General features: G+C 44.8%; 2 protein-coding genes across 7 annotated transcripts in view; one reads left to right on the plus strand and one right to left on the minus strand.

The window, feature by feature from the left end:
* The window catches only part of ZXDC (ZXD family zinc finger C), a 22,650-nt gene extending 17,418 nt beyond the window's left edge, over positions 1-5,232 (plus strand). Inside the window, 2 exon segments of the mRNA XM_037903672.2 lie at positions 1,384-1,485; positions 3,066-5,232. Of these exon segments, the coding sequence (XP_037759600.2) occupies positions 1,384-1,485; positions 3,066-3,152 (189 nt within the window). The 3' untranslated portion in view covers positions 3,153-5,232.
* Positions 4,604-26,407, minus strand: part of CFAP100 (cilia and flagella associated protein 100) — a 27,570-nt gene continuing 5,766 nt past the window's right edge. For 5 of the 6 annotated variants that reach the window (XM_043550853.1, XM_043550851.1, XM_043550855.1 and 2 more), the window contains 12 exons: positions 25,347-25,539; positions 24,117-24,184; positions 23,217-23,380; positions 21,858-21,938; positions 17,231-17,412; positions 16,955-17,147; positions 15,512-15,584; positions 11,499-11,650; positions 10,306-10,441; positions 8,606-8,808; positions 7,105-7,198; positions 5,226-5,983 (listed from right to left, as the gene is read on the minus strand). In XM_043550853.1, the coding sequence (XP_043406788.1) occupies positions 5,870-5,983; positions 7,105-7,198; positions 8,606-8,808; positions 10,306-10,441; positions 11,499-11,650; positions 15,512-15,584; positions 16,955-17,147; positions 17,231-17,412; positions 21,858-21,938; positions 23,217-23,380; positions 24,117-24,184; positions 25,347-25,539 (1,653 nt within the window). In that variant the 3' untranslated portion in view covers positions 5,226-5,869. Of the gene's footprint in view, positions 5,984-7,104; positions 7,199-8,605; positions 8,809-10,305; positions 10,442-11,498; positions 11,651-15,511; positions 15,585-16,954; positions 17,148-17,230; positions 17,413-21,857; positions 21,939-23,216; positions 23,381-24,116; positions 24,185-25,346; positions 25,540-26,407 lie in introns of all 6 variants that reach the window. The other variant, XM_007059960.3, reaches the window with a different exon arrangement.

Consider the following 26,407-nt stretch of genomic DNA (forward strand, 5'->3'; position numbering starts at 1 on the left):
GCTGGTCATCAGCAGCACTGTTGGTACCTTTAGATCCATGCCACAGACCTCTACCACTTAAAATAACAGACTGATAGCAGTAGTAGATTGTAATCATCTTCATGGATCAGCACTGGGTGGGATGAGACACGTTGCCTGAGGGCTTCACAGATGTTTGCTAGCAGCAGACTAATGGTGAGACTTGGAAGTCTTGGATTCCATTCAAGGCTCTGGAGGGGAGTGTTCTCTAGTGAGCACAGAGCCTTCTGCTAGGTTCTCCCAAGCTTGACCTCTTCTTGCCTCTTCCTCTCTAAACTGTCTCTGTCCCAGTCCCATTCTTCTCACCTTAGGTGGCTTAGGTGGTTTTCTCCTCCATGCTGCTAGTGCATCAGCAGGGAGGACATGGAAAGCAGAGAAGAGACATGAATTCAGGCTACAGAAGCTAGAACTACAGTTGCAGGGAAGACCCCGTTCAGCACTTTGCAGGGCTGGAGCGTGCTTACTGTGGATGGAGTCCTCGCAGAATGAAAATGTGAATCTCTACTGAGCATTTGTGAATTGAGAGTCTTAAAAGGTCAAATTTAGACAGATTTTCATAGGAACAGCAAAAGTCACATGCCACATGCACAAGGCCCCTGCCTTACCTAACTTCAGGGACCTGCTCCTAAGCTCAGGGGGCACTGGAGCTCTTCAGAGCAAAGGTTGCCAACATTTTTTAACATGGGCAAAGCAAAGTATTTTTCCCTGGTCTCATTTTTGGAAACAGCCGAACCCTTTGGCTTTATTTTCTCCATCCGTCGTGCCGCCCGCCCGCCCCCCCCCCAAATATTCAGTATGGAAAATTTCTGCCCAAATGGTTAAAGTTTGGCAGTTATAAGCAGTTGAAAAGACAGGGTCTTCTAACAGGAAATGTCAGGCAAGCTTCCACCCTACATGCTGCTATCTCACTGGGGAGCAGTAAGCTGTTGGCCAGACCTGGAGGTGTTTGGTTTCCAGAGGCCGTTCAGCTCACCTACCCTTAGTATGGGGTGAGCCACGTGCAGAGCTTTTCCTCTTTTTCCCCCCCATCATGTGGGTTGCCCCAGGACCACCACTTTGGTAGCACAATGGCCTTGAAGTGAACACATAGCTTTTGTAGTAAAGTTCTTGAGAATCTGCAGTTCCCACATGTGACTGAGTACTAGGGGGGATTGGTTCACCTTCCATGAAACCACTGGAAACATTTCTTAGGCCTCATCAGCCTTCAAAGCTGGAGTCCCTTAGGACACTACCCTTTGTAAGGTCTTAGCCAGTAAGGCACTCTTCACCTTTCCTGATTTTTTTTGTAGTGGTGAGAGTGAAGCTTGCTATGTGATAGGAGATACTTGAAAATCTTATGTTTGCATTATGTTTTTCCCTTCACAGGATGATCCCCCAGGAGAGGGAGACTTGCCCTTTCAGCTCAGCTCTCAATCTTCCTCATCACATTCTCAACTTACAGTGGACTTACCTGTTCATATCCTTCAGGTACAGCACCTTAGAACTCTGATTTCGGTTGTCAAGTTAGATACAATGAAAACAATTTTGCACCGACGCTTTCACTGTCCTGCACTACAGAAGTACTCTACTTTCAGACCAAAGTCTAATTTCACAGACTCTAGCTCTGTGACCACAAGAAGTTTGCTATTTTTTTTCCCCAAGTGCCCCCATTTTTTGTTTTGCCCCAAAGGGTAACATCAAGAAATATGTTCCGTGACTGTTATGATAGGGGCCAAGAAGACAGGGGAAGACTGGGAGCCAGACTTTCAAAAGCGCTCTGCACTTACGGTTGTGGGGCTGGATTTTCAAAAAACCTCTGCTCAGATTTAGGCACCCTAAATATGATGTGACCAGATCTTCAAAAGTACTCTGTACCCAGCCGCTTCTGTTGGTAATAGCGGGGCTGTTGCTTGCCAACTGCTCCTGAAAACATGACCACTTAGTAGGTGCCTGAGTGGAAGCTCTGCTGGATGCTGAGTGTCAAATCCCCAAACAAGTACAGATTGAGCCCAAGTGATAGTTCCCAAAAGGAAAGTGAAGACATTTGTAGATCCTACTCTTCCATAGTGACTGGGATTCAAATCACTCCAGCAGCAACAGGGAGTGATATTTTTAAACAGACACAATCTAATGGCAACTACCAGAAACATAAAACCCCTTTAACAACTTGGGCTACTACCAGAGAAGTACCTTTAGTGGCAGCTGGGACATGGAAAATATCCCTGCATTAGTAAAAGTGTGCAAGAAAACCACTGAAGGGAAGGGAACTCTCTTCTACACTGCGCTCTGAAAATCACCTTTGGATAGCAGTGTGGGTCTAAATTCATTCATTTTTTGGAATATTTCTTACCACTGTACTGCAGTGAATTTCCACCAAATGCCACTTGCATCCCAAAAGCATCATGTGCAAAGACAGCTGAAAACTGTCTTGCTACCTATTCAAGACACTCCTAATATCTACTCTTCTAACAAGCTGTTTGTCTGTGAACATGGACAGCTCCATAACAGAGAACCAAGTGCTAACATCTTCGTGGAGAGAAATAGATCACTTTTTTTATGACTGCTATGGAGCTTTCCATTTGTCAAGTTAATTTCAACATAGTATTTGAGCCAAATATTAATGCCTTTTCCCGTAGGAAAAAAAAGTGGTTTATATACCTTCTTCCCAGAAGTATTCATGTCTTGAACAACCCTATAATAAATTGGCGGGTTCAGAAGGGGAGTTGGATTATTTCAAATTCTGAAGGGTTAACCTGAAGGGAAACAATATTTTTTAAATGGTCAATTATTTTGTTTCTTTTGTTAGCAATAGTCAGGATCCATCCCTACCCCATCAGCATTTTAATGAAATGCTGTTGGCAATCCAGCTAGATCAGTGTGCAACCCAAGAGTGGGACAACTTTAAATTTACTGTAAACAGTGCATTTGGTTTCTTTGCATAATCTTGAATTAAGTTTGAAGATAAAGAAATATTACAAAAAAGGGAATGTGTGTTACAAGCAATGAAAACATAATGGGGTGAAAGCTTTGTCTGAATTCCAAACTCTTTGTTTACTTTGTTTTGACAGGAACCACACAACTCCACAGAAGACGATGCAGGTTCTGATAACTCTCAGTTCACTGGAAGCACAATAAACTTACAGGACCTGGAATGATCGTTAGGAATATTAATTCGAAAACAGAATGGTGCAATCCTATCTTGACAAAGCAAATATAGCTGTATTCCAGTTTCTCAAAGAAAATATGAAAAGTAGGAGTACGTGACTATGATCACACACTTAGTGTCAGTTACATGAAAAAAGAATTAAAAAAGAAAAGAATCAGCAAATCCTACTTAACATGCCTGTGTAAGAGATTCTTTCTGTCTTGTGGTCAAAGATGCTGGGGGCAGACTTGCTGAAATCCCATTGTAGAAAAGTGCCATAGCTATTAAACTTCTAACCAGGGTAATAGTTTTCCTGTTTTCACAAGAAAGCAAATATTTCACAGCTAATGAACAAATACAAACTTAAAATCTTTCATGTGACTTTTAAACTTTTCCTCCATTAGGAAAGGTCTCCTACGTGCCATGGGTGATAAGGAATTAAAAAAAAAAAAATCCTGAAATATTTTTTTCCCAAACTTGTTTCAGCCATCTTATATGTTGACAGCAAGTTGCGATAAAATTATTTTACAAGGCAATGTAGGGAAGTAGTGTCCAGAAAGCAGGGAGAAGAAATGAATTAAGTCTCTTGGATAGCAAACTATAGATTAAATATTAACTGTGAATGAGTTTTGATCCCTATGTTGAGCTTCCCCCTCTCATTCATCCTGAATAATATTTAGCTGAATTCTTCCAGCAAGAATTGAAAAAAGAAAGCTTTGTTAGAGAACTATACTCTCCATTAGCAATTAGCTAATGTTCCAACAGCATTTGACAAGTTAGATCTGTCTTAACATTTCCTATTTTGGTGGAATGTTTGACAGCCACTTAATTCACAGCACCTTTATGTCTTTATAATACAAAAAGTGTTACCAGGTTACTCATAACTAGCCACTATCTTTTAGTCTAGATTTTAATGAACATCATTCTATCTAGTGACCATAGTGTCCAGCTGGCCTACTGATTATGCAGTTGTCAGAGTTTTTAGAGGGAGAGGAAAAGTATTGTTAACTAGGAAGAATTGCCTCATTTGAAAAATTGCAGTTTCTAGAAGAATAGGTGTATGTACTGTACTTAACTGAATTGCATAAGCCTGAATAAGCATAGGGTTGTGTAAATTCTCAGTGGAAAAAACAAAACACCTTTTGGTTATTAAATTTTAAGGTAGTAACTTAAATGTTTATGCTGATGTATTGAATGCCTATAAAATTATGTATAGGACTTTGATAAAGGGGTGTGTGTTTTTTTATTCTCAATGAGTTGTGTGTATGCACGTATGTGTATATATTTTTTACAGAATAAGATGTCATGCAGAAGAACATTGCGATCTTCCTAATATTGCACATATTTATTTATTTAGTTATACTGTTGTTGAATTCACCTGAGGTTGTTTAGAAATGTTTTTACTTCCTGTGCCTTTTGAACTATGTATATGTCCGGATAAATACTTTTTTGTTTCTGAGACTTGAAAGAACTATACAGGCTATTTTCACTTCAAACTCTGATTTGCAGGCAGTATTTTATCCTCTGGTTGAACTAATGTTGTTTTTCTGTCTGTGGTGGCTAAACAATTTGAGCATTGGATATTCCTATGCTCGTGCCCAAGGGATCTCTAGCCTGCCTTAAGTGAGGTCTCCAAGCCAGAGTGAGTCAGTGAGGAGATTTCACCCACTTGTTGTGGGGACTGCTGTTTTGTTTGATCATGGAGTTCAATGTGGAAAGGTTAAAGGGGCTTATGAGTCATCTGCAGGAGCACAGCACTGTTGAACAGACTACTGGGTCTTGCTTTAGAGCAGTCTCTAATGCTGTCCCTGGAAGCTGTCACCCTGAATGCCAAACTCCTCTGATCCTCATGGAACCATACCAGTTGTTCTTAAGAAAATGGCAAAGAAACATAATTTCTTTTTATGCGACTTAAAACTCCATCTGTTTCTACTTCTGAAAATGTACCTCACTTGGCTTTGTATATGAATGTAAATTGCTAACTGCTTGGGGCCGAGACTCAGGTTAATCGGCTCGAAGTCCATTGCTGGCAATGGACATCTGAAGAACTGCTGGTGCAAAAGGATTAATAAAGCTTTTTTTTATGGTCACTTTGGCATTGGGTTTGTTCTTGATGTGAGTAATCTTTTTGTTGTTGCAAAGGTATATGCTATTGGCTTTAAAACTAATGCTGAACAGCTTTTCATCTGCAGTGCTTGTGCTTTCATCTTGAATCTTGTATGTTCAATAGTCAGGGTGGAGCCTGTACTGAAACTCCAACTCCTAGAAGGGTGTTTCCTTTTGCGTAGGCTTGGGGTTTGTGACAAACATCTGTTTGGAACCTAGCTTTATCTTGCTGTAACTAAAGAGGTCATCCACCTGTGTAATGAACGTGATTTCCTAAGATTCCAGGGATATTACGACTGACTTCAATTCTATGAAGAACCTTGTTGCTGACAACTGGCCTAGAGGCAAAATGGGGGAGAGAGTTCCATTTATTTTTCTAAGTAAACAGTCATCTAAAGCAATGCCAAAATAGCTCTTGACTCACACAACAGGCTCCAGTGAAACGAACTACTCTCCTGGGGAGCAAGGGTTAGCAAGAGAAAATGGGAAATTTTGTTTAATTCATTGCAAAAATTGTATATAATTCTAAGAATCCCAAACTAAGACATTCCCCAGTCAGGTTAGTACAATGTCTTTGTATCTCATTGGTGCTGTCCTTAATTTACAGCCTTATTCGGGGTCTTAAGTAAAGTAATAGAGAGCTTCTTCGTTCTCTTGATCAATCAGTCCTTGATCCTCATCTTCTTTCTCTTTGATAGGCACTGGCTCGGAGCGGAACATCAGCTTTCTGCCAGTCTGCAATGAACCAAAATGCAATGGTGGTGAGAGAAGAATAGGTTGGGTGCAAATGCTGGTCACTAGCAATGTTTATATTGCAAGCTTGTGCTAATTTTTAGGATATGTTACGGTCCCTCTAGTGTTAAGTTTGTAGACAGAAGCTCCCATAAACCCCTCTGGAAAAACGAGAGTGGGTGTCTTAATTCTTTCAGTAAGACAGCTCCTGGTGGCCCAGGGCTGTCTGTGTATATGCTGTTGCTGATTATCTAATGGCTAGGTTTGTACCAAGGCACTGCACTGCAGCCTCCACATTCAAAATATCTAGTCTAACTGAAATAGCTATCCCATCAGGGTGATGCCATACTTCAAATGGTGAAAGAAATCGGTAGTGAGACATGTAGAGAATCTGTTTTCCACTGGTTGGACCACATTACTTGGACTCAGACTGCCTGTGGCTTATTCCCCACTCTGCCACTGATTTCCTGTTTGACCTTAGGCAAGTCACATTGGCACTCTGTAACAAGTTACTCATCTGTAACATGGATACAATCACTTGTTTGGTCTGCAGCTGCACTGAGAAGTTTATGGCTAGATTCTTCAGTGGTAACTCAAACTGAGGCCAGTGGAAGCTGTGGCTCCTTACCGCTTGTGAAGAGTGGGGGTAAGATTCTGTCCTATGCGTCTAAGGTGCAGCACAGAACTCAGCCCAGGAGGATAAGTGGGGCTAAGGTGCCTTTAGGCCACATTAGTGCCCCCTTGATCCTGGGCTACTCCAGGGATTAGAGTGGCTCCAGGTGTAACTAAATCCTGGGGGCCTACTTAAGATATGGCAGCCTCCCAGGGCTGCCCAGAATCCAGTGTTGCACACTGCAGCAGTGCAACCACATCCCTTCCAGTGCTTCTGAGGGGTCCTCAGAAGGGAGCCTGTGGCTGTCTCTTGTAGTTCTTGTACAGGGGCTCCCATATGAATACAGGGATACTAGGGTCCCTTTACGCTACTCTGGCCCACTTATCCATTGTGAGGGGCTGCAGCAGGGGTGAGGATCTTGCTCCAGATCCTTAATGTCTGAGTGCACTGAGATTTTCCATTAAACGGTGCAGTATAAGTGCCAAGTATTATCAGGAATTGCTTAGGTTACCTTTTTCTTTATATCCGCTTGTGCTCTTTCCAGTGCCCGTTGCAACCTCTCCTCCTGCAACTGCCTCTGTTGTCTTACTTTTTCTTCCCTCATCCTTTCAGAGCAATTGAGCAAAATGGGAATTAAAACGATGGACTCTGCCCAGCAGGGTATTTTTTTGACCCCGATTTTCAATAAGAAAGGACAAATCCACAAGAGGTGAATGTTTTGTGATACAGTGCCCGCTCCATTTAGTACAAGGGAATTCTACAGTGCAAGTGAGACAATTCTAAAGTGCAATTGATTTCTCCCCCAACAGTCTCTTCTTCCCCTCCCCCCTCCAAAAAGACCTGTTTCATTTCTCAGTGGAGACAAAGCAGCAGTGAACTGAACAGAGGAGATCATGCTTCTATTTTGGGATCTGTCACTGACTTTCTGTGTGCATCACCTTCAGCAAGTTACTTGCCCTCTGTAAAATAGGGCTAATGGCATTTGTAGGGTAACGATACTTACCTGACACCTTGGGGGGGGGGGGGGGGGATAACTGGTAATACAAAAATAATCTGCAATGACAGACTGTCCTGGCTGATTAAGTGCAGAGGGCTTCCTCTCTTGTATACCCACTACAACTGAGAAGCCAGTGTGATTTCTCCCCCCCTCCTTCTCAAAATACTGCTCTAATGTTAAACCCTTTCATTTAGGGTAACTTCATTTCCTGGCATTTTCCTTTTCTGCAATGGTGTGTGGCTTTTTTGTGGTGTGGTTTTTGTTTTTTGTTTTTGTGTGTGCTTTTAGTCTAAATAACGCTCACGAAGTGGCACAATGACCTTTTTTGAATTCTGAGGAATGAGATGGGGGTGGGGGGGAGTTCATATGTTTGTTACTGAACTCTTTCTGACACTTACAGTTTCTTCCTGCAGCTCTGACCCAGACAGTGATCACACAGTCTGATCGCTGGCTCACTTCTTGGGATGTAAACGATCATCTCTATTCAGCTTCTCAAGTCGTCAATGAGAGTACATCTAATCTTAAGATCATAGATGCGGTGGGGAGGAGTATGGTATTTTCTACTAATGTGGGTTAGCATTTTGAGGGTTTGCAGAGGCAAAAAATTTAATTTAAAACATGCCCGTGTTGTCAAATTTCCCAAATACGGTACTGGAGAATAAGTTAGGATTTTCACACATGCCCTCCTATCTTTTAGCATACTATCTTAGCAAGAATGATCAGTATGAAAACATAGATTTAACTACAGCAAGAAGTTTTTTCTGCCTGATCAGTTTATATTTTGCTACTACTGTATCTCCTAATTTCTTATTAGAAATTATGGATAGTAATTAAGTATTGATAATGTGGGCTTTTTAATATACCTGCTATTTCTTCCTGATTAACTGACACACGCAAGCAGTTCCACTGGGTTCTCTTTTTATCTTTTGGAGTTTGAGAAACATTAAACATTGAAATGCTGGCGTCATCTCCCTGAAACGGGTCGCACCACAGCCAGAGCAGAACTTCCTCTTACCTCATCCTCCGTTCTTTTTCTTTGGCTTTCTCCGCCTGCTCTATCTTTGCTTGCGGGACTCTCTCCAGACACTCCAATAAGTCATCTAGTTGGTGTTCTATGACTGTTAGCATCTGCAGGGTTCCCAGGTTGGCCTCATTTTCTCCAATGCAACGTCGATAGACCTCCGTCACCTTTTTGTTCAGACTCACCAACATTTTGTCCTGGAGACAAGGTAAGGGGATGGTCCTCAGCTGCTGTAAACTGTCACAGCTCCTGAGGACCTGCCCAGCATAATCTGCTTAAACCCAGCCCAAAAATTGAAATTAACATTTCAATTCCCTCAATAGAACTCAGTGCCTCATCTCACGTTTCGATACTTTCAGCATCTAGCTCCGTTACAGGTAGGTTTTTGTATAGGGAAAGGATGGGTGCTAAAACCTCACTGACATTCTGTACCTTGGGGGAGCACCCTCTAACCTCCATATTCCTCATTTATATACAATTGTGATCTTGCATATAAAGCATGCTGTGTGAGGTATCGGGGGAAAGGTTATGATCTGCTGAAAGTCACTTCATCTAAATATATATAATTAAGGCATATGAAGTTATGAGATTGTGTTGTATGGTTGTCACTAAAATATGCTGTGGGTTTGGGAAGCGCCCAGATACTAGCTCTCCAGAGGCAATGACAAGGGAGGTAACCAATGCCCAGGCGGGTGTCAAATAACCCATCAACAGCCATTGTCCAGCAAGGGAGCTACAATTCAATGACTCATCTACACAAGGCCACACCAGGGGAACTGCTCAACCTTGCCTGGGGACTCATTAATGCTCACCACACATGCCTGGACTTGTATCCTCCAAGCACATGGGACTGAGGGTATAAAATAGAACACAGTGGCCACATGCTGAGCCTTTCTCCTCCCCCCATATATGCTGCAAGCAACAAGGACACTCAGAAGACTAAAGACTCCAGCAGAGAAGACTGGCCCAGGTTTAAGGGACAAACTTGCATATTAAAGACTGCAATAGCCAGTGGGGTGAGAAAAACTGCTTAATCTAGATATTGCCCAGTTTAATAGGGTTGAGAGTTTAGACTGCGTGCTTATATTTTATTTTGGTAACTAACTGACTTTTTGCCTATCACTTAAAATCTATCTTTTGTCATCAATACATTTGTTTTACTGTTTATCAGTGAGTTTGCCTGAAGTGTTTGGTAAGGGTGCTTGCTCAGGCTTTGCAAAGGCTGGTGTATATCCACTTTCCATTGATGAAGTGGTGAACCAATTAATAAACTTGCACTGCTTGTCTTGAGAAGTGCAAGACTGTATTCCTGAGGTACAAGGCTGGGAGCAGGGGATTTGGCTGGTGCCTTTCTCTGTGTGATTCATGAATGGCTCTGGGAGCATTCATGCGATCTAGCTGGGTGTGGGGCTCCACGTGCAGTTGTGCTGAGTGATAACAGTCCCTGGAGGGGTTTGCTACTTGTCACTAGCAAAGTATTTTGAGAGTCAGCCCAGGCTGAAGAGTTAAGAGGGCACAGCGGTCCCACAGTCCCAGGCTGCACCCCAGGGATCCCATCACCTTCACCACTGGAAATCTGAAGTCCTCTGTTTGGTCACAGGCTAGAGTTATCATGAGAAGAAGCAGGACAGGCTACTCCTAGACATATCCCTGCCAATCTCTCACTTGCTGAGGGTCTTGCTCTCTGCACACACCTGCACATCTGCTTTATACTCTCCAAAGGAAAAGACTCGTGCCTTCAGTTCCAGGTCTGCTGCTGTCTCCTCTTCTTTGATGATGGAGGCTTTGAGTGTGGTTGCAAGCTGCTTCAGCTGTTTTATCTCACGGTCCCTAATCCAGTAGAAAAGGGAGGCATTTTTTAAAAGGATCTTTCTTAGACACAACTTTCTTCCAGTGTCTTTGCAAACAGTGGCTATAACTCCTCCAACCATCAGGTGGAGCCTGAATTTTGTGACATCACTTTTCTCTGTAAGGAGACTGGCTGGTAAATGCATTCAGTTGAAATTCTATTTCCAAGAGCTAGAGAGGACTCCAGGTCTCTGGAATAGTATTTTCTGTGCATTGGGGGTGGGAGTTAATTAAATGGTGAAAAGTTTCAATATGTCAAAATAGAAAGATTCCTACTTAAAAAAACCAAGAGGCTAATACACATCTAAACCATAGGATTATTATTAGTCATGTCTATTGCAGTAGTGTCTAAGGGCCAGCCGAAAGGGGCGCCCTATTTCACTTGGCACCGAATAAACGCAGAGTAGTAGAGAGTCCCTGCCCTGAAGAGCTTACAATCTAAATATACAAGACAGACATGGGTGGAGGAATAAAATGCCCGTGTGGCTTCCTGCAATTTAAAGGCTTTACACTTTACACTTAGATTGCCTGTTGACTTCCACTAGAGAGGATTCTCATTGGAATTATCATGGATAGTAGTTTATCCTGTAGCTGTAGTTTATTCCTGGCTGGAAGTCCTCTGTGCAATGCTGTACAGAACCTTTTGAGCCTTAAATAGTAGCAACACATGGCGAATGATCAGGAGTGAAACAAGGCTCACTTGTTCACCTTTCCTTTCCGGAGCCTACCTCACCAATTCCCTGGCCCCCTGTGAATAGGGGACCAAAAGACCAACTCAGAGCTAAAGTCAGCCCTCCTCTATGGCAGCACACAGACAGACCACTGCCCCAGTAGCACCCCCTCCAATCCCGTGGTGAAAAGGCAATGCGGTGAATGCAGTTCATCTGATTAACAAAGTGCAGGAGAGAGACTCCTCTTTCATCGTCTACGGCATGGCTTATACATTACTTTACCATGATCCTTAATGCTATGATCTGTGGCAGAGGAGACCCCAGGCATTCTAATGCTAGAATATATGCAGCCTCTTTCAGCCACTTACATTTTACTTCGCGTAGTGGTGAGAGTATGCCGGAGCTCATCCAAGGTTTCCTCAGTCTCCTGGGAATTCTGGATTAGGGACAGGTTCTGTTCTTCCAGCTCAGTGAAAATATGCAGCAGCTGCTGGGGATCAGTAAAATATAACTCCGGCTCCTGGGATGAGAAATACAGAATATGGGTGTGCATCCATCTCGCTTGATGACTCTAATTTAGCAGTTTATTATATGAGTGCTGAAGTTTGGTCTACACGTCATAATGTTAATATATAGTTATTACATAGCTTGTTACACGCAGATCAAGAAGTGTCGTCTGTCCTAAAGAACTTAAATTCTAAATGAACAAAAACAAGATATGGGTCCATTGCTCAGGAGAGAGTGGGTGTGCGGATTAGTCATGGTGGAAAGATGGGAGAAAGAGTCCCTCGGCATGTTGAATTTTACAGAGGGCCTTGAAGGAGAGTGGTCTAGTTGGACGTGTGTAAGGGAAGTGCTCCAGCAATAAGGTTCAGCATAATAGAAGGAAGGCACAAAGTTGGGAATGAGACCAGATGATGGAAGGAGGAATTAAGGATTGGGAAGAGCATAGGTGGAGATATATCAGCAGGAGCAGGGTTAATCTGAGGAGAGGGTTGAATATGAAGCTGTAAGGGACCCAGTGCCAAAGATGGGATTTGAGGAATGGGGGGCGAAGTTGTTACTACGTAGGAGGATTGTTTTAGCAGCAGTGTTGGACTGATAGAGGCATGCATTTTTGGACCTGGCTCCTTGCTGTTTTGTTTGTATTGCGTGGGTTGGGTTGTACTTCCTAATGCCTGTGAGCAGCATTGCTCTAGAATTGCCTGAACAGCCAGGCAGCTTACAGACACCCCCCCTCCCCAAGCCATCAGTGCCATAGGTCAGTCAGCAAGATTTCTTACTGCCTTTCTACATGGCTTACTCTCTATTCACCTCCTCACCCTAGGAGTTTACATGTCTCCTTCAGAGTCCCAAACAGACCCTAGTTCCTCAGTCTGATGGGGAATTAAGGGGGCTGTGGGCGCTACAGAGCTAGTGTTATAAGAAGGGAGTGTCTCTGACAAGACAGGGTCTCCTAGCATCTATATGCAGTTGGATTCTGATATCTGAAATCCCCTCACGGTTCTTCTCTCTGCTACAGGGCAGCCTGTTCCTTTAAGGGCAGGACCTGGCTCAGCCAGCCCAGTTCCAGGGCTCATCCCCTTTTAAGGTCCAGGAGTTGTAGTTCCCCAGCTGAATCACATGACTGGGAGGGGTCATGTGAGTGCAGGCTGAAAGTGGGACCTGCTATAAATGAGGCAGCCTTCAGCCTGGGCTCGTCTCCATCCATTGTTGCACTGGTTTAATGGGAGGTGTGATTTTTTAAAATAAGTTTTATTAAACCAGTGCCACAGGTTCTGTGGCCACTCTTACTGTGCTTTAGTGTAGTCGATTGGGAACAGGTTTACGTTGAAATAAGCCACTCTGAAACCAGACTAAAAGTCCATGCAAGGAGTAACTAAACCAATACACGTGTATGTATACAACCCCTCAGTAGGAGAGTGACCAAGCTGAGGCAAGACCTGAGCTGGTCCAAGGCAGTGGGTTGGAGAGACCTGGAAAGAGCAGCAGTTTGGCAGAGGAGGGAGAGGGCCTAGGAAGAGTGAAGCAGGATTGAGGGCAGATGCTGGAGGGTCCCAGGGATGGAACCCAGACTAGTGGAAGGGTCTGGGCTCCCCCACTGTGCCAGCTGGAGGTGATGTGGAAATGGCTGCAAACAGAGGATGGAAGCTGTGGCCCAGAGGAGGACCCCAGATAAGGTAAAATGTGTGCAGAGCACTAGGGAAGGCTTCTGACCCCATATGGAGACTGGGTGAAAGATTCTGGGTCTCTTCATTTTGTCTGGTCTTTGTTTACCCCATAAAGGAAGGACTTTTTGCTTTGGCTGGAAGATCCACCTACTTAAATCACCAAAATGTTAAAGCACCCAAGGGCCTGAAGAGATGGGGAAATGAGATACCAAGCTGAGGTGAATCTGAGGCATGCATAGTTTGACATTGGACCAGGTAAGAAGCCATTATGTCCCAGTAAGAACCCATTATATTCCTCTCTCAACATTCCCTGTCTTCACCTCCCTGCAGTGAGGGATTGGAAGGTCCTTTACTGCCCTTCACCCTCATAATTATTGCTCCTAATGTCCGCAGGCATGAAGGTTAGGAAAGTAAAAGATTAAAGACAGCTGCTACCAATAGGCTGTTTGAAACCAGCCATAACTGGCCCTAGACGATGACTGAAGCAGAGCAACAGTGAACATATTAACAATGCAGGGTTTCTTATACCAACGATAGCTGAAGTTGGAACAGATTGCTGCAAGAGCCCAGGCCCTCCCTTTGCTCTTGGTTCCTATCACCTCCTGGGACCATATATCCTGGGCAGCTCGCTGCCCTCAAATGAAAAGAAAACCTCACTTGATTTTCTCCTGGGAGAGAGAAGTGGGGGTGGGGAGTGAAAATCGCACATGACAAATGCCAGTCACATCATATAAAGCCTTCTGGATTGGCACTCAGATGCTGCGGTGAAGAGGGCAGTGAGAGAACCTGAACAGAAGTGAGCTGTAGCTCACGAAAGCTTATGCTCAAATAAATTTGTTAGTCTCTAAGGTGCCACAAGTCCTCCTTTTCTTTGAACAGAAGTAGTTGAATTTTAGATCAATTTTAGGATGAAGCTGGGCACGTTGTCAGCAAAAAGGTAAGTACAGGGTAGCTGCAGCCACCAACAAGCCCTCTGGGGCAAAATACTAAGGGGTTGATAGGATTTGGTATCCTACGTCTAAAAAGGCAGCTGTTAATGGTGCACATTTGGTCTGCTGCTGGCTCCCCAGGCACTTTAATGTCTTTACTTTCCACACAGCATTTCATTTTATTCTTAAAGAGGGAGGGAAACATCACACACGTCTCATGTAATCAGCTGAGGTTCATCTGGGCTCTGTGCAACCCGACTGCGGTGTAACATCCTTTAAGCAAAGGGAGTGATGTACTTCTCTGTACAGATGTACTGCTTGCAACAAGTCTGGGCAGCGAATATCATATTTGGCATCAAAACATAACAGTTTAAAAGTACCTCTTCATTCAGCAACCGTCAACATTTTTAGGACCTAAATTTCACGCAGACGCTGTGTTCTAAGTTAGAATGAATAGGTGATGGGACAGATTTTTTTTTTAAAGGTGGAGGCTTACATACACAGATACAAGTGTGCAATTGCACACCTGCTGTGGTGGGGCAGTTACTACAACTGCAGGCACAAATGGCCGTTTAGATGGCTGAATAGTCATTTGTGCAATACTCAATTCCCATATGTAACTGTGGCTATTGCAGCTTTGAATATGTTGGCTTTAAATAGACATTTAAAGCCAAGAGCAGGCTTTTGGTTTTTGATCCTTGCCTGTTTTAATGATGATGGGGATTATGAAAAGATGAGATTTTAAAAATCTAATATTCACCATTTATGCTGCAAATTTACTTTTCTGCATTTTACTCCGCTCTGTCATTGGTCTGTTTCATTTTTGTCTCCCATGAGCTAGCCTCCATGCAACCCCAAAAAAACCAGCTGCATTGTAAGTGGCCTGGGAGCAGATGTTGAAATTTAAGGAGACCAACCACCACCTCTATTTACAGTTGTTAAAAATGTCTCTTTACAAAACTTCAATTTTGGACTTAAAAAAAATCACTTTAGAATAACAAAAACCTTAAACACATAGTATGACTGGTGGCAAACTGAGTTGATCCTGGGTCTGCTAAAGGCAAAGGAAATAAATGATTCCCTTGGTTCAGGTATTTATATTACACTCATCACTATGGTATCCTAAAAGAAAATAAGCATCCAGCGTTGTAATCATTAGATACAGTAACTCCACAATTCAGCAACTAATGGTTGGAAGGTATGGGAAATCAGCAAAACAAGCCACAGATGGAATGAGAAGACAGGTATAATGTCTGAGTAGTTCAACACAAGGCTACTGACCTCATCCTCGTCCTCATTTTCAGAGAAGGTTGTACTCTCCTTCTCCTCCTCCATTGCTAGGGCTGCAATGCTCCTGAAAAGGTATTTCCAGTGACAGGCACTTACAGAATTGATTGCTTAAGCCATGTTAAAGGAGATCTTGTTAGCTAGCAGCCAGACTCCTAGTAAGTTAATAACAACTGCAAACCACCTCTGGTTGTAGCTGTAAATAGCTGGCAATTTACATTTCTTTTGCATGTTACCTATCTGATTTTAAATATTAACTCCCTGAATATTCGCAGGGCTAGGTTCTTTCTAGGCTATTTGTTTTATGGTATCCCCTAGGAACCCAAGACATGGACCAGGCCCCATTACACTAGCTGCTGTACAAACAGAACAAAAAGATGGTCCCTGCCCCAAAGAACTGCCAATCTCAGCCCTTCTGGGTTCTGTTCAGCTGTTGCAGAGCCATTTCCACTGGTATTGTAACAACAGATAGTCCTGAACCAAAACCACTAATTCCGAACACCCTCAACCTTTAGGGGAGTCTGGGATCCAGCTTTGGATCCGAATTTGACAGCTGAGCCCTGCTCTCTATAATGGGTTGAATCAAGGGCTTGATCCTGTGGTCCGTGGAGCAGTGGTATGGAGTGGGTCTGCATGTATGCTCCATACAGGGTTGCAGCAGTGCTCCTAGGCAGAGGGGTTTCCACACAGCTGGAGCCACCTGCAGAGTGTACATCCCTGTTCCCTATACCCTGCACACAGGAGACAAAGTGGGCAAGTTGAAGGCATGGCAGAGTAATATATTCCAAAGCAGGACCCCCGGGCCATTAATGAACAGTGCAGCAGTTTATTTCACTGCTCCAGCAAGGAATAAGCCCCAAGTACATGATGAAGAGCAATAGGGTGAGAGACATTGGACTGATGCCAGCAGCAGACCCTACTCATCAGCCCTTGCTGCTGCTGCTCCATACACTCTCTTCCATGTCCTCTTCATGCCACAATGGGGCAGCTCCAAACCCCCTCTGCCCCAGATCACTCCTTTTGGGGAATTTTACAAATGGATCCGGATCCAACAGATACCAACGGGTGCCACAGTATGCAATGGCAATTTGGTGAAGTGCCACACCTCTACCCAGAAGGAAGTTTTGTTGTGGGACAAGTGCCTTTTGCCCTAGAATACCACTGGGTGGCAGTCTGAGGAAACAAACACTTTAGCCAAGTGCTCAGCTGGTGTACATCTATTGAGATCAACGGGGCTATGCCAGTTTACAGCACTGAGAATCTGGCCCGCTGAGCACTTTGATTTGCTCTAATAAGAGAGCCAAACACATTAACTGGATGGTTTTCCTAAAAACACAGAAGGTAAATAATACTCACGCATACCTGTAGCTACTGTCATCTGATTGACCGCTCTCCTATATTTACATTGATCGCCTTCACCGGGTATCTCATACTTACTGTTGTCTTGTCGGCTGGAATTTAAAGCTTTGCTTTGAAGGGCTTTTGCTTGGCCTGAGGGATTCCCTTCTCTGCATGATTTGGCTTGGGGACCTCATATCAGGCCCTCCTGAAGAGAAATCAACAGTCTGACATCCTGTATAGCCGAGATAAGGCAACTTGCCACGTCTGGTCCGGGGTGTTGGATCCTGGCCTGAACGCAAGAGGAACAAATCCTTAGAAGGGGAGGCTGCTCGCAGTGAGGAATGGCAAGAAACTCTTCCTGGGAGAACTTACCCTTGGGCGTGATGGGAGAATGGGAGATTTTTTCTTCTTTCATTTCAGAGGGCATTTTCATCGCCTTTGTCTTCATCTGCTTTTTTTCATGCTCTTCCCGCCACTCCTTTGGAGAGAGCTGGTAGAGGAAGTTCTTGTACATCTTGTACTCCTTCAAAGTGTCTTCAAACCTGGATATCTCACTAGGACAGAGGAGCAAACGGGTTGCACTACATTTAATAACAGTTAAAAGCATCATTCTGAAGAAATTCTATCCTGAAAGGCAGCTCTACTCTGACAGCGACTATGTCAAAATGGCACCGTCTCGCTCCTCAGACCCGCTGCCCATGTGCATTCAAAGTCTGAGCCACAGACTCAAGGCCAACAAGTTTTTAACTGCTGTTAGACCTGCACAGCTAAGAGGGAGTGAGCTAGCATCCATGTATTTCTTCTTGTGTATCCTCAACATAATGGGTCACTCTGTTCTGACCCATTACCCCTGCACAGGGGGTCAGAGTACATTGATACAGGAGGGGGAGCTCCAGAGGTGCAAGTAAGCCAGTACGGCGTACTGGGAAGAGCCGGTGCGAAATACCAGGACCGGCTTTCCCAGACAGCAATTTAAAGCCCTGGAGTAGTGGCGGCAGGGCTCCGGCGGGGATTTAAAGGGCCGGGGCGGTAGCGGCTGCCAGAGCCCCGAGCCCTTTAAATCCCCACCTAAGCCCTGCTGCCCAAGCCCCGGGGTAGCGGCGAGCCCTGGGGTAGTGGCAGCGGGGCTCTGGAGGGGATTTAAAGGGCCGGGGCGGTAGCGGCAGCTGGAGCCCTGGGGCCCTTTAAATCCCAGATAGAGCCCGGCTGCCGCTACCCCAGGGCTCGCCGCTACCCCAGGGCTCGCTACCACAGCAGAGCGCCAGGCCCTTTAAAGCTCTGCCAGAGCCCCGGGGTAGCGGTGGCAGCCGGAAGTCCCCAGGGCTCCTCAGTGATTTAAAGGGCCCCGGGCTCCGCTGCAGTAGCAGCAGCTGGAGCCCTGGGCCCTTTAAATTGCCCCCAAACCCCGGGGCTCCCAGCCGCCTCTGCAGCTGGTAGCTCGGGGGTGATTTAAAAGGCCCCGGGCTCCCAGCCTCCACTACTGCAGCTAGGGCCCAGGCATTTAAGGCCCTGCCTCTTTCGGTTGAGGCCACACCCCCTGCTCAGGACTCCGGTGTACCAGTAAGTCCTTTAACTTACTTTCATCCCTGGGGAGCTTTCAACACTAGCCAAGGAGGAGGAGCTATGGAGAAGCCCTGCCTCTTGAAACTAATGAGAAGAGGGGAGCTCTCCTCTGCTTTTAGTAGAAGAGCGGGTCTTCACTCCCCCAGTCCCACCTCACCCCTACTTTAACCACTGCTCCTGTGAGAGTCAGTGAAGGCATCTGTAATACACAGGTGTCCTCAAGGGCCTAATTTGGCCTGTGGCATCTTTAGCTGTAGTGGAGATGATGGATGAGATCGAAAGAACCCAGCTTGACTCTGAGAACCCAGCCTGGTTTGCAGGGCTGGCTTTGGCAAGTCGAGCAGATGTCATTCAAAAACCAGAGACAAAGCATGGAACCCCACAATGCCTTTTTTACAGAGCAGAAGCACACCTTCATGGCTTGCAGGAATCACGAGTAGACTATTTGAAATCCTGTAGCCAAAAAAAAAAATTAGATTGGCACAGCACATGGTGAGGGAGACCGCCTGTGTCACTTCTTCCCCTGAATCAGTTCTGAAGCCACCACTCCAATTAGGCCCCTGTAAAGGCTCCCAGAGGAGATTGAGGGACACAATATAGAGCTGTCAGCTGAGAATCAATGCCAGCCCCCTACAATACAGAGCTTACTGGAGGATGAGGGCTGAAACGTCTTTCAGTTAGGAAAGATTTCCTGTTGCAGGCTTCCAGGAGAGGGGTTATAAACAAGATCAGGACTGGCTCAGTGGGCCAGTAAGAGTGCTGCCACATGAGAGAGCGGAAGATCTAATTCACATTCTGAGGTGTCAGGGTAGCTGGGCTGGGAGTGCCAAGGTAGCAAGCGTAGTCATGCAGGTTTGGGGGAAGGGAACCTTTATGGCCGAAAGATGGAGCAGTGTATTAATGAGCTGCATCCTGTCGTCCTTTGCTGGGCGTGAGATCTCTGAAGATGGAGAGAGTAATGAGTGGAGTGAGAAATTTGGTGTTTGGAGACGCCCTAATCTCTACCTCAATGAGGAAACCAATAGCTTCATTCAAGTTCGAGATAGAGAAGACTTATTTCAGAGTAACAGCCGTGTTAGTCTGTATTTGCAAAAAGAAAAGGAGGACTTGTGGCACATTAGAGACTAACCAATTTATTTGAGCATAAGCTTTCGTGAGCTACAGCTCACTTCATCGGATGACTTATTGGATCATTTTCCCTGTGCCAAGGTCAGGTTGTTCCGTACAGTGTATATTCCGTGAAAAATACCATAATAATATCTTTTAAACCTCAGATCTAAGTGAGTCAATGCTAGAGATGGGGACAGACCAAAACCTAGATATGGTCAGACCAATCTTTTGGAAGTTTAAAATCCATTTCAAATGTCATTGCTCATACTCTGTCTAGCTATAACCTTTTCTAGCTATTATATCAAATCTATCTAGTTTCACAGACAGTGCAAGGCGTTCATCTACTATCCATCTACTCCAAGATTATGCAACAAGTAATGTAAATGGGAGAGCAGATTTTCCTTCTGTCTCTGGAGACGAAGGCTAAGTTTTCTGATGATGAATGTACACAAAATTTGTACTGTATATATGATTACATGTATGTTGGGTAATGGGATGTCAATGGCCAATTCAGCAAATGCGTGATCATTTGTTTAAAAATACACAATTTGCAGACATAACTGAAGTAATTGGGCATGCACATTAGCCATGATAGTGTGCACATTTTGGGGTGTGCATTCACACTTGGCCTGTTTTTAAAAAAAATCAAGCTCCAAGAGTCTCCCAGGAGTTCCAATCAACTGTGCAGGGCTTTGTGCAAGGTTCTAACTCTGAGAATGGTCAGACAACGCCCTCCATAGAAGAACCTGCAATAAACAAAATCTCAGCTTGTGGTAGATCTAATATGGGGAAATCCCTTTTATATTCCTGACTTGGCCAGGTTCTGCTCTCAGCAATGCTGGGGTAAACCTGAAGTAGTGCTATTGAAACAGCATCATGATAATTGAGCAACTGCCATGCAAACGTCTTGACACGCCAGTGAAGTCAAAAGAGTTACTCCAGATTTAAGCCAGCATCAATGAGCACAGTCCCAGTATTTTAAGGTAAAGCCAGTGCCCACAGAGACAATCCCAAGTCTTCTCTAAAAAGATGTTAGGGGGCTTATTCCTTCACCCACTTACTTCCCTGGTCCTTCTCGCATGAACAGAGAGCAACAATACCCAAAGTCCAAAGGTGCAAACAATTCGATGTTTATTGGGATGAACTTCCAGCAAGCATGATTCCAGTTTCCTTCCTTAGTATCCTCCTTCCCAGCTCTGACACCACAGAGCCTTACACCTGTGTCCCTGTTCCCATTCCTGCCCTTAGCAAAACATGATTCCAATTTCCCCACCCCCATTCCCTGGTCCCATTTCCCCCTTTAGCAAAACATGATTCCAATTTCCCTACCCCATTCCCATCTCCCCCACCCACACACCCACCAAAGCAACAATCTGATCCCCCAGAGCCACCCCAAGGCTCAGTGCTCCCATCATTCCTCCCCTTTTCCTTTTCTTTTACCGTGCACACACACAAAATTCTCTTTTGCCTAACATCCCTTGCACTGTGATTACTCTTTTTACACAACCATACCCCGATTACACTTCCATCTTGTACAGCTAGACACAACCAGGGGCAGCCAAGTTAAGTTCCAATAGAAACCCCTTCCATCCTTTAGCGATTTTGATTACATTACCCAAAAGTCAAATAATTTTGATCAGATTCTCTCTCTGCCTGCTGCCTGCAGCAGTCCCTTATAGACCATTTCTGTGGGAAAAGGGCCCATTTTCCCTCAGAATAGCTGTAAAGGCTTCTGGGGACAGAAGCGTAGTGGTGGTAGTAGCCACTCGACCTCCCCCTAACACTCTGTCCATGTTATGAGAGGGCACTATCGAAGTTTAATAAAAAAGCTTGATGACCAAGCTTTAGTGCTGTAATTTGAGAAGCTCAACCTTTCCTTTCTGTGTGTCATATTCCAAGGCTACAGAGTGAAATTCAACAGTGCCATAAACTGGTACATCAGTGGGGATGGCACCCACTTACACCAGGACTGAATTTGGCCCAGTTTTGATAATTCTCCCTGAGATTATGAGAACAACCTGACTGAGCACATGGATGGGGTAACCTGCCATCCACACAAACATTTAAGGCCCCGAAAGTTTTTTTATTTTTAGCCTGAGGAAGGGTGGCGCAATCGGCTCAATGTTATCGGATTGCATTACAATGTGATGACATTGCAACATGAAGTTGCATTGTTCCATTACACAGCTATTGTCTCATGACAGTTTGGCTTCAGATGACACTGACAGCACAAACTTTTAAAGGCGGCAGCCCTGAGGATGCAGCTCCATAAGGTCTGTTAAAGGTTCAAGCTATTCAGTGACACTGTTCGCTGGGTGATCATTACCTTTGAATGCTCATCATTTGTGCAGTAAGCTCCCGGATCTCGATTATTTTCTCTATCTTTGCTTTGGTTTCTTTTTCAGCACTAGGGAAGAATGCATAAAAATAAGATTGCAAATGTGCATAGAACCACAGTTGTAGTGGGGTGGGAGAGAAGTGTACAGAATAGAGGAAACAGATGGAGCAGCAGGAAATCTTTATTATATCTGAAAATGTACTCTTCCGACTCTCTGTTGTGACAACTGCTTTTGTGATACTCCTGGTCTACTGGATTGACATCAAACTCATTTCACCCAGCTCATTGGCAATATGAACAAACCAAGTCACCTTTGAGCCAAGACCAGAGCCGGGGTTGGGGGTGGGGGGCGAGTGAATGGGGTTAAAAGAATTTCAGATCAAAAGGAATGTTCAAGTTTGCGATGAAGAGAGATGGCAAAAAAACCATCTCCTTCCCCCATTTCCCATTGTAATTTTAAACTTTTTTTTAAAAAAAAATTCTACTATTTACTCACGTCTGAAACAAGGGGATTAGAACCAAGTGTTCCACCCAGACTTTGAGTTGCCAGTGACACTATGGTAGATCCATGTAAGTAATGATTATGTTGCAATACTGGACTCAGAAAACAGAGGATAACAGTAGTTGTTGAGACATGGAGGTACGGGCTAGCAACCAGAGCACATACCCAGGTATCCTGGCATGCTTGTATTCTTCTTACTAGCCAGTCCTGAAGGCCTGTGCTGCCACATCTATACTACCCTTGTCACTTGTGCTAGCTAGATTAAAGCTACCACGGGTAGGCCTACCTGTGCTACAATCACACCTTCACTTACAGATTCCCTTAGAGGTCCCTGAGGGCGGGACCTTTGCCTGGGGATTAGACTATAGTGACACTGCTGCACTACAACCCTTATCAATGGGCAGGGTGGCTGCCCCATGGACTAAAGCAGCAAAAAAAGGGGCCCAGTCAGCAGCTGTTTGAGGAATCTCCCAACAGCCCCACTGCAGGTGTCCACCCCCAGCAGTAGAAACAACCTTCACAGGGTGGTGAATCCCCCCTTGGACTCAAACTTGGCATAAGCCAATGATGTCGCTTGACTGGGCAGTGAGCCTGCATGCTAATCAATCTTAGAGCTCTGAGGGAGAAGTCTGGATTCAGAGGGTCTGTGTGTAACCTCTAGCGTGGGTACCCGAACAGATGTGCCCAGACACAGGGGCATGAACCTGCCGCCTTGCCACATGCAGAACTCCCAGTGATGCTCCTGGGAGCACTGTGTGTGCAGCAGAGACCCTGGCTGGGGACCCCCTTCATGTCCAGACATCCATGCCAAAGCGTCTACACGTTGCCCCCACCACTTGCGTTACGTTTTCAGCGCCTGAGCAGAGTTTTTATCGTTCTCCTTCAGGAACTCGTCAAACATGGCGGCGTCCTTCTCCAGGTACTGTTCAGCCTTTTCCAGTTTTGCTTCCTCTTCTGCTGCTAAATTTTCCAGCTTCTGAATTTCATCTCTCTTTATTGCCACAGCGTACTGAAATCAACCCAAAAGGGCAACACGGTGACTCATGCTAGCTCCTCACTCCGCTTGTTCCTTCGAATTCTGGTTTAGCCTGGTTCTTTTCTGGCTGCTGCAAACATTGTTACATCAGCCACAAACATACACACGGCTTCACAGTGCGCCTTCGCCCGGAGGATCTCAAAGCACTTTGATCCCCATGTGCTGATGGGCGGGCTGAGGCAGGGAGATGCTTAATGATTCACAGAGCGAGTCAGTGCTAAAGCTAAAAATAGAACTCAGGAGTCCTATAACCCCCTTCCCTGCTCTAACCACTAGATAATACCATTGATTTCAACTGAGTTATATTGGCATAAGATGGGAGTTGTATTTGTGAATCAGGTCCAATCTGTCCACACACTTACACTGTCATCATCACCGAAGTGTCCAAGCACATCACAGTCATTAATGACTTTATCCTCATAACAGCCTTGTGCAGGGGGGAAGTATTATCCTCATTTTACAGATGAGGAACTGAGGCAAAGGGACATTAAGCGATTTACATAAGATCACATAGTAAATCTGTGATAGAGCCAGATATCCTGAGTCCCTCTCCAGTGCCTTAACCACAATACCAACACACTCAGCTAATGAGGCCTGATTAGCACCTCCCTTCTCTAACCAATAGACATGCTGCATATGAAACAACACACAAGGAAAGAGCTTAAAATAGGTTTTACATAAATCACATTCGTAAACCAAAGCCAAATACCTGCAGCAGAAACATCTGTCGCTTCTTGTCTATGTATTCATGGAGCATCTCTTTTTCCATTTGCTGGTCTGAAAGCATGAGACAAAGTCGTGCAAGCTGGAGGTAGAACCAAGTAGTCAAGTGACCAAACAAAAGGAGGCGTATATGCAAAATCGCATTTACTAGCGAGAGCTCATTGGAATGGGCATGGGCGTCTGCACTTGAGGCCTAAACGAGCAGGTACAGAATTAAGCCAGCTCACGCTGGGTGTCTTTGTCTGCTGGAGGGGGGAAAAACAGGAAGTTGAATGGTAACAGAAAGTGAATTAACTTTGTCCTTGATTAGGAAAAGGAGAAAAAACTCAGGAGGCTTCTGGCACTTGGATGGAGTCACAGGGTTGAATCAGGATAATCTCTGAAGCTGGGAGAACTAGATAATTCATTGCTTTAAAGAGCAAAGCGCTGAACCTTTGTGGTTTTCAGTCTTTGTTATTCAGGTTTGTGCTCATCACTGCAGTTAGTGCCAAAGCGGAAAAAAATGGCTTGCAAAGCACGCAAAAACAAAGCAGAATTTTACTTGCAGAGGTAAAACCTTGTGCATGTATTTAGCAACAAGAAAGTACTAAGGATGCTGAGGTGGAGTTCCTGGACTGGTTCTCCGATCTGTTACACTGGTTTTATACTGATTTGAATGGAGTTACACCTGCATGAAACTGGTATAACAGAATGGAGTGTCAGGCCCCCATAAGGGCCACATCTAAGTCACATTGCATTAATGGCAAAACTCCTATTGACTTTCATGGGATCAGGATTTGGCCCTAAATGCAGACAAATATAACCTGCTGGATCATGGTGCAATGGAAATATCTCCATGACCCACAGCCTAACCTTGAGCCTTGGGAGCCCCAGACCAAGCTCTGTAATGACTCGCACCCCATGCAACACTACTGATGACAACTTTTTGCACAGGGTGTAAGATAAGGCAGAATTTGGTCCACTCTTTTGTAATAAATTTCTCTGTGTGCCACATATAAGTCCTTATGTACATACCTATGGTAGAGACCAGGTGCATGGATATTGGCCAGGTATGATAGACGACTGTGGTGCCTGCATGCTAGAGGAACTCAACTTAGTTATCTACGAGCTGCTTCTGAAGAGAACAAGAATATTTGCAACTCTCAACCCTTCTTTGCTTCTTTATTACAGTCCCACAGAGAACCTGATGGGATGTTAAGTCTAGCAAGTTCTCTACCTTTGGTGACCGCTATCTTCCAAGAGATACTTTCTTGGAGAGCTTTCAGTCGCTTTGCTTCTGCTGCCAGTGCTCTGTCCTCTGCGTCCTCCTCCTTCTGGAGCTCCTTCTTGAACCCCGACTGCTTGGCATTCATCATAGTGGAATAGGTCATCTTCTCATGGACTTTCAGGGTCTTCTTTCGCTCACGGTCCTAGGGGGAGACTTCAGTTATGTAGACAAGTTCTCCTAGTCAAGTAGTTTGTCCAGTACACTCTTCAAATGACTCAAGAGATTATTTTACAATCTAACGGATCTCCCCATTAGTAAGCTTTTCTGATATTTAAATATGCTCAATTTCATCCCATTACTCCTAGCGATACTGCCTTGGAGCCACCAAAACAATTGGTCTCATTCCTTGAAGCTTATACCCAGCAGTGTGCACACTGTTGCTACATCTCCTCCCCCGCTAGATTTTAAATGTATGTATTGAGTGCCTCGTGTTTCCCTTTGTGGGTTATTTCTGAGGGGGGAGGGGGTGGGAACTGGCAGAGTCTCCTATTCATTCTTCTATTACAGGGCTACCATTTGTCCCCCTACTCAGCAGAAGAGACTGATTTCGGGGAACGTCTCAAATGTAAGGGACATGCATACAGAGGACTCTTGCCTCCACAGTGCTGCCTGCCTCCTGCAGCCTCTTGAAAGCACAGACCCTACAAGGGTTGTACTACCATGGACTCCCCTGTATCCTTCCCCATTTGTGGATCTGGAGCCCTGAGGAAACCCCTCCAGGTCTGTGGGGAAGAAGGAAGCATACCACAGAGCCAGCTCTCCCCAACTTCCAGGTCTCACTAGTCTGGTCTCGGGGTTCCAATTCCCCTCCTCTTATGGACAGAAGCCTGCAGCCCTAAATTAATCTGTCAACCTTAGCATTCATTTAGCTTGTGGTCCAGCACAAAACCAGCATTAGTATATGGGCTCTCCAAGTCAAGGGATGAGTCTGATTAATTGTAAATCAGGAGATCCGTAAAACCCAAGGCTGCTACAGAAATAAGTAATCCCAGTAGCCTCAGGAGCCTCCC

This window comes from Chelonia mydas, chromosome 7 (genome assembly GCF_015237465.2).
Source record: "Chelonia mydas isolate rCheMyd1 chromosome 7, rCheMyd1.pri.v2, whole genome shotgun sequence".
NCBI classification, from domain to species: Eukaryota; Metazoa; Chordata; order Testudines; family Cheloniidae; genus Chelonia; species Chelonia mydas.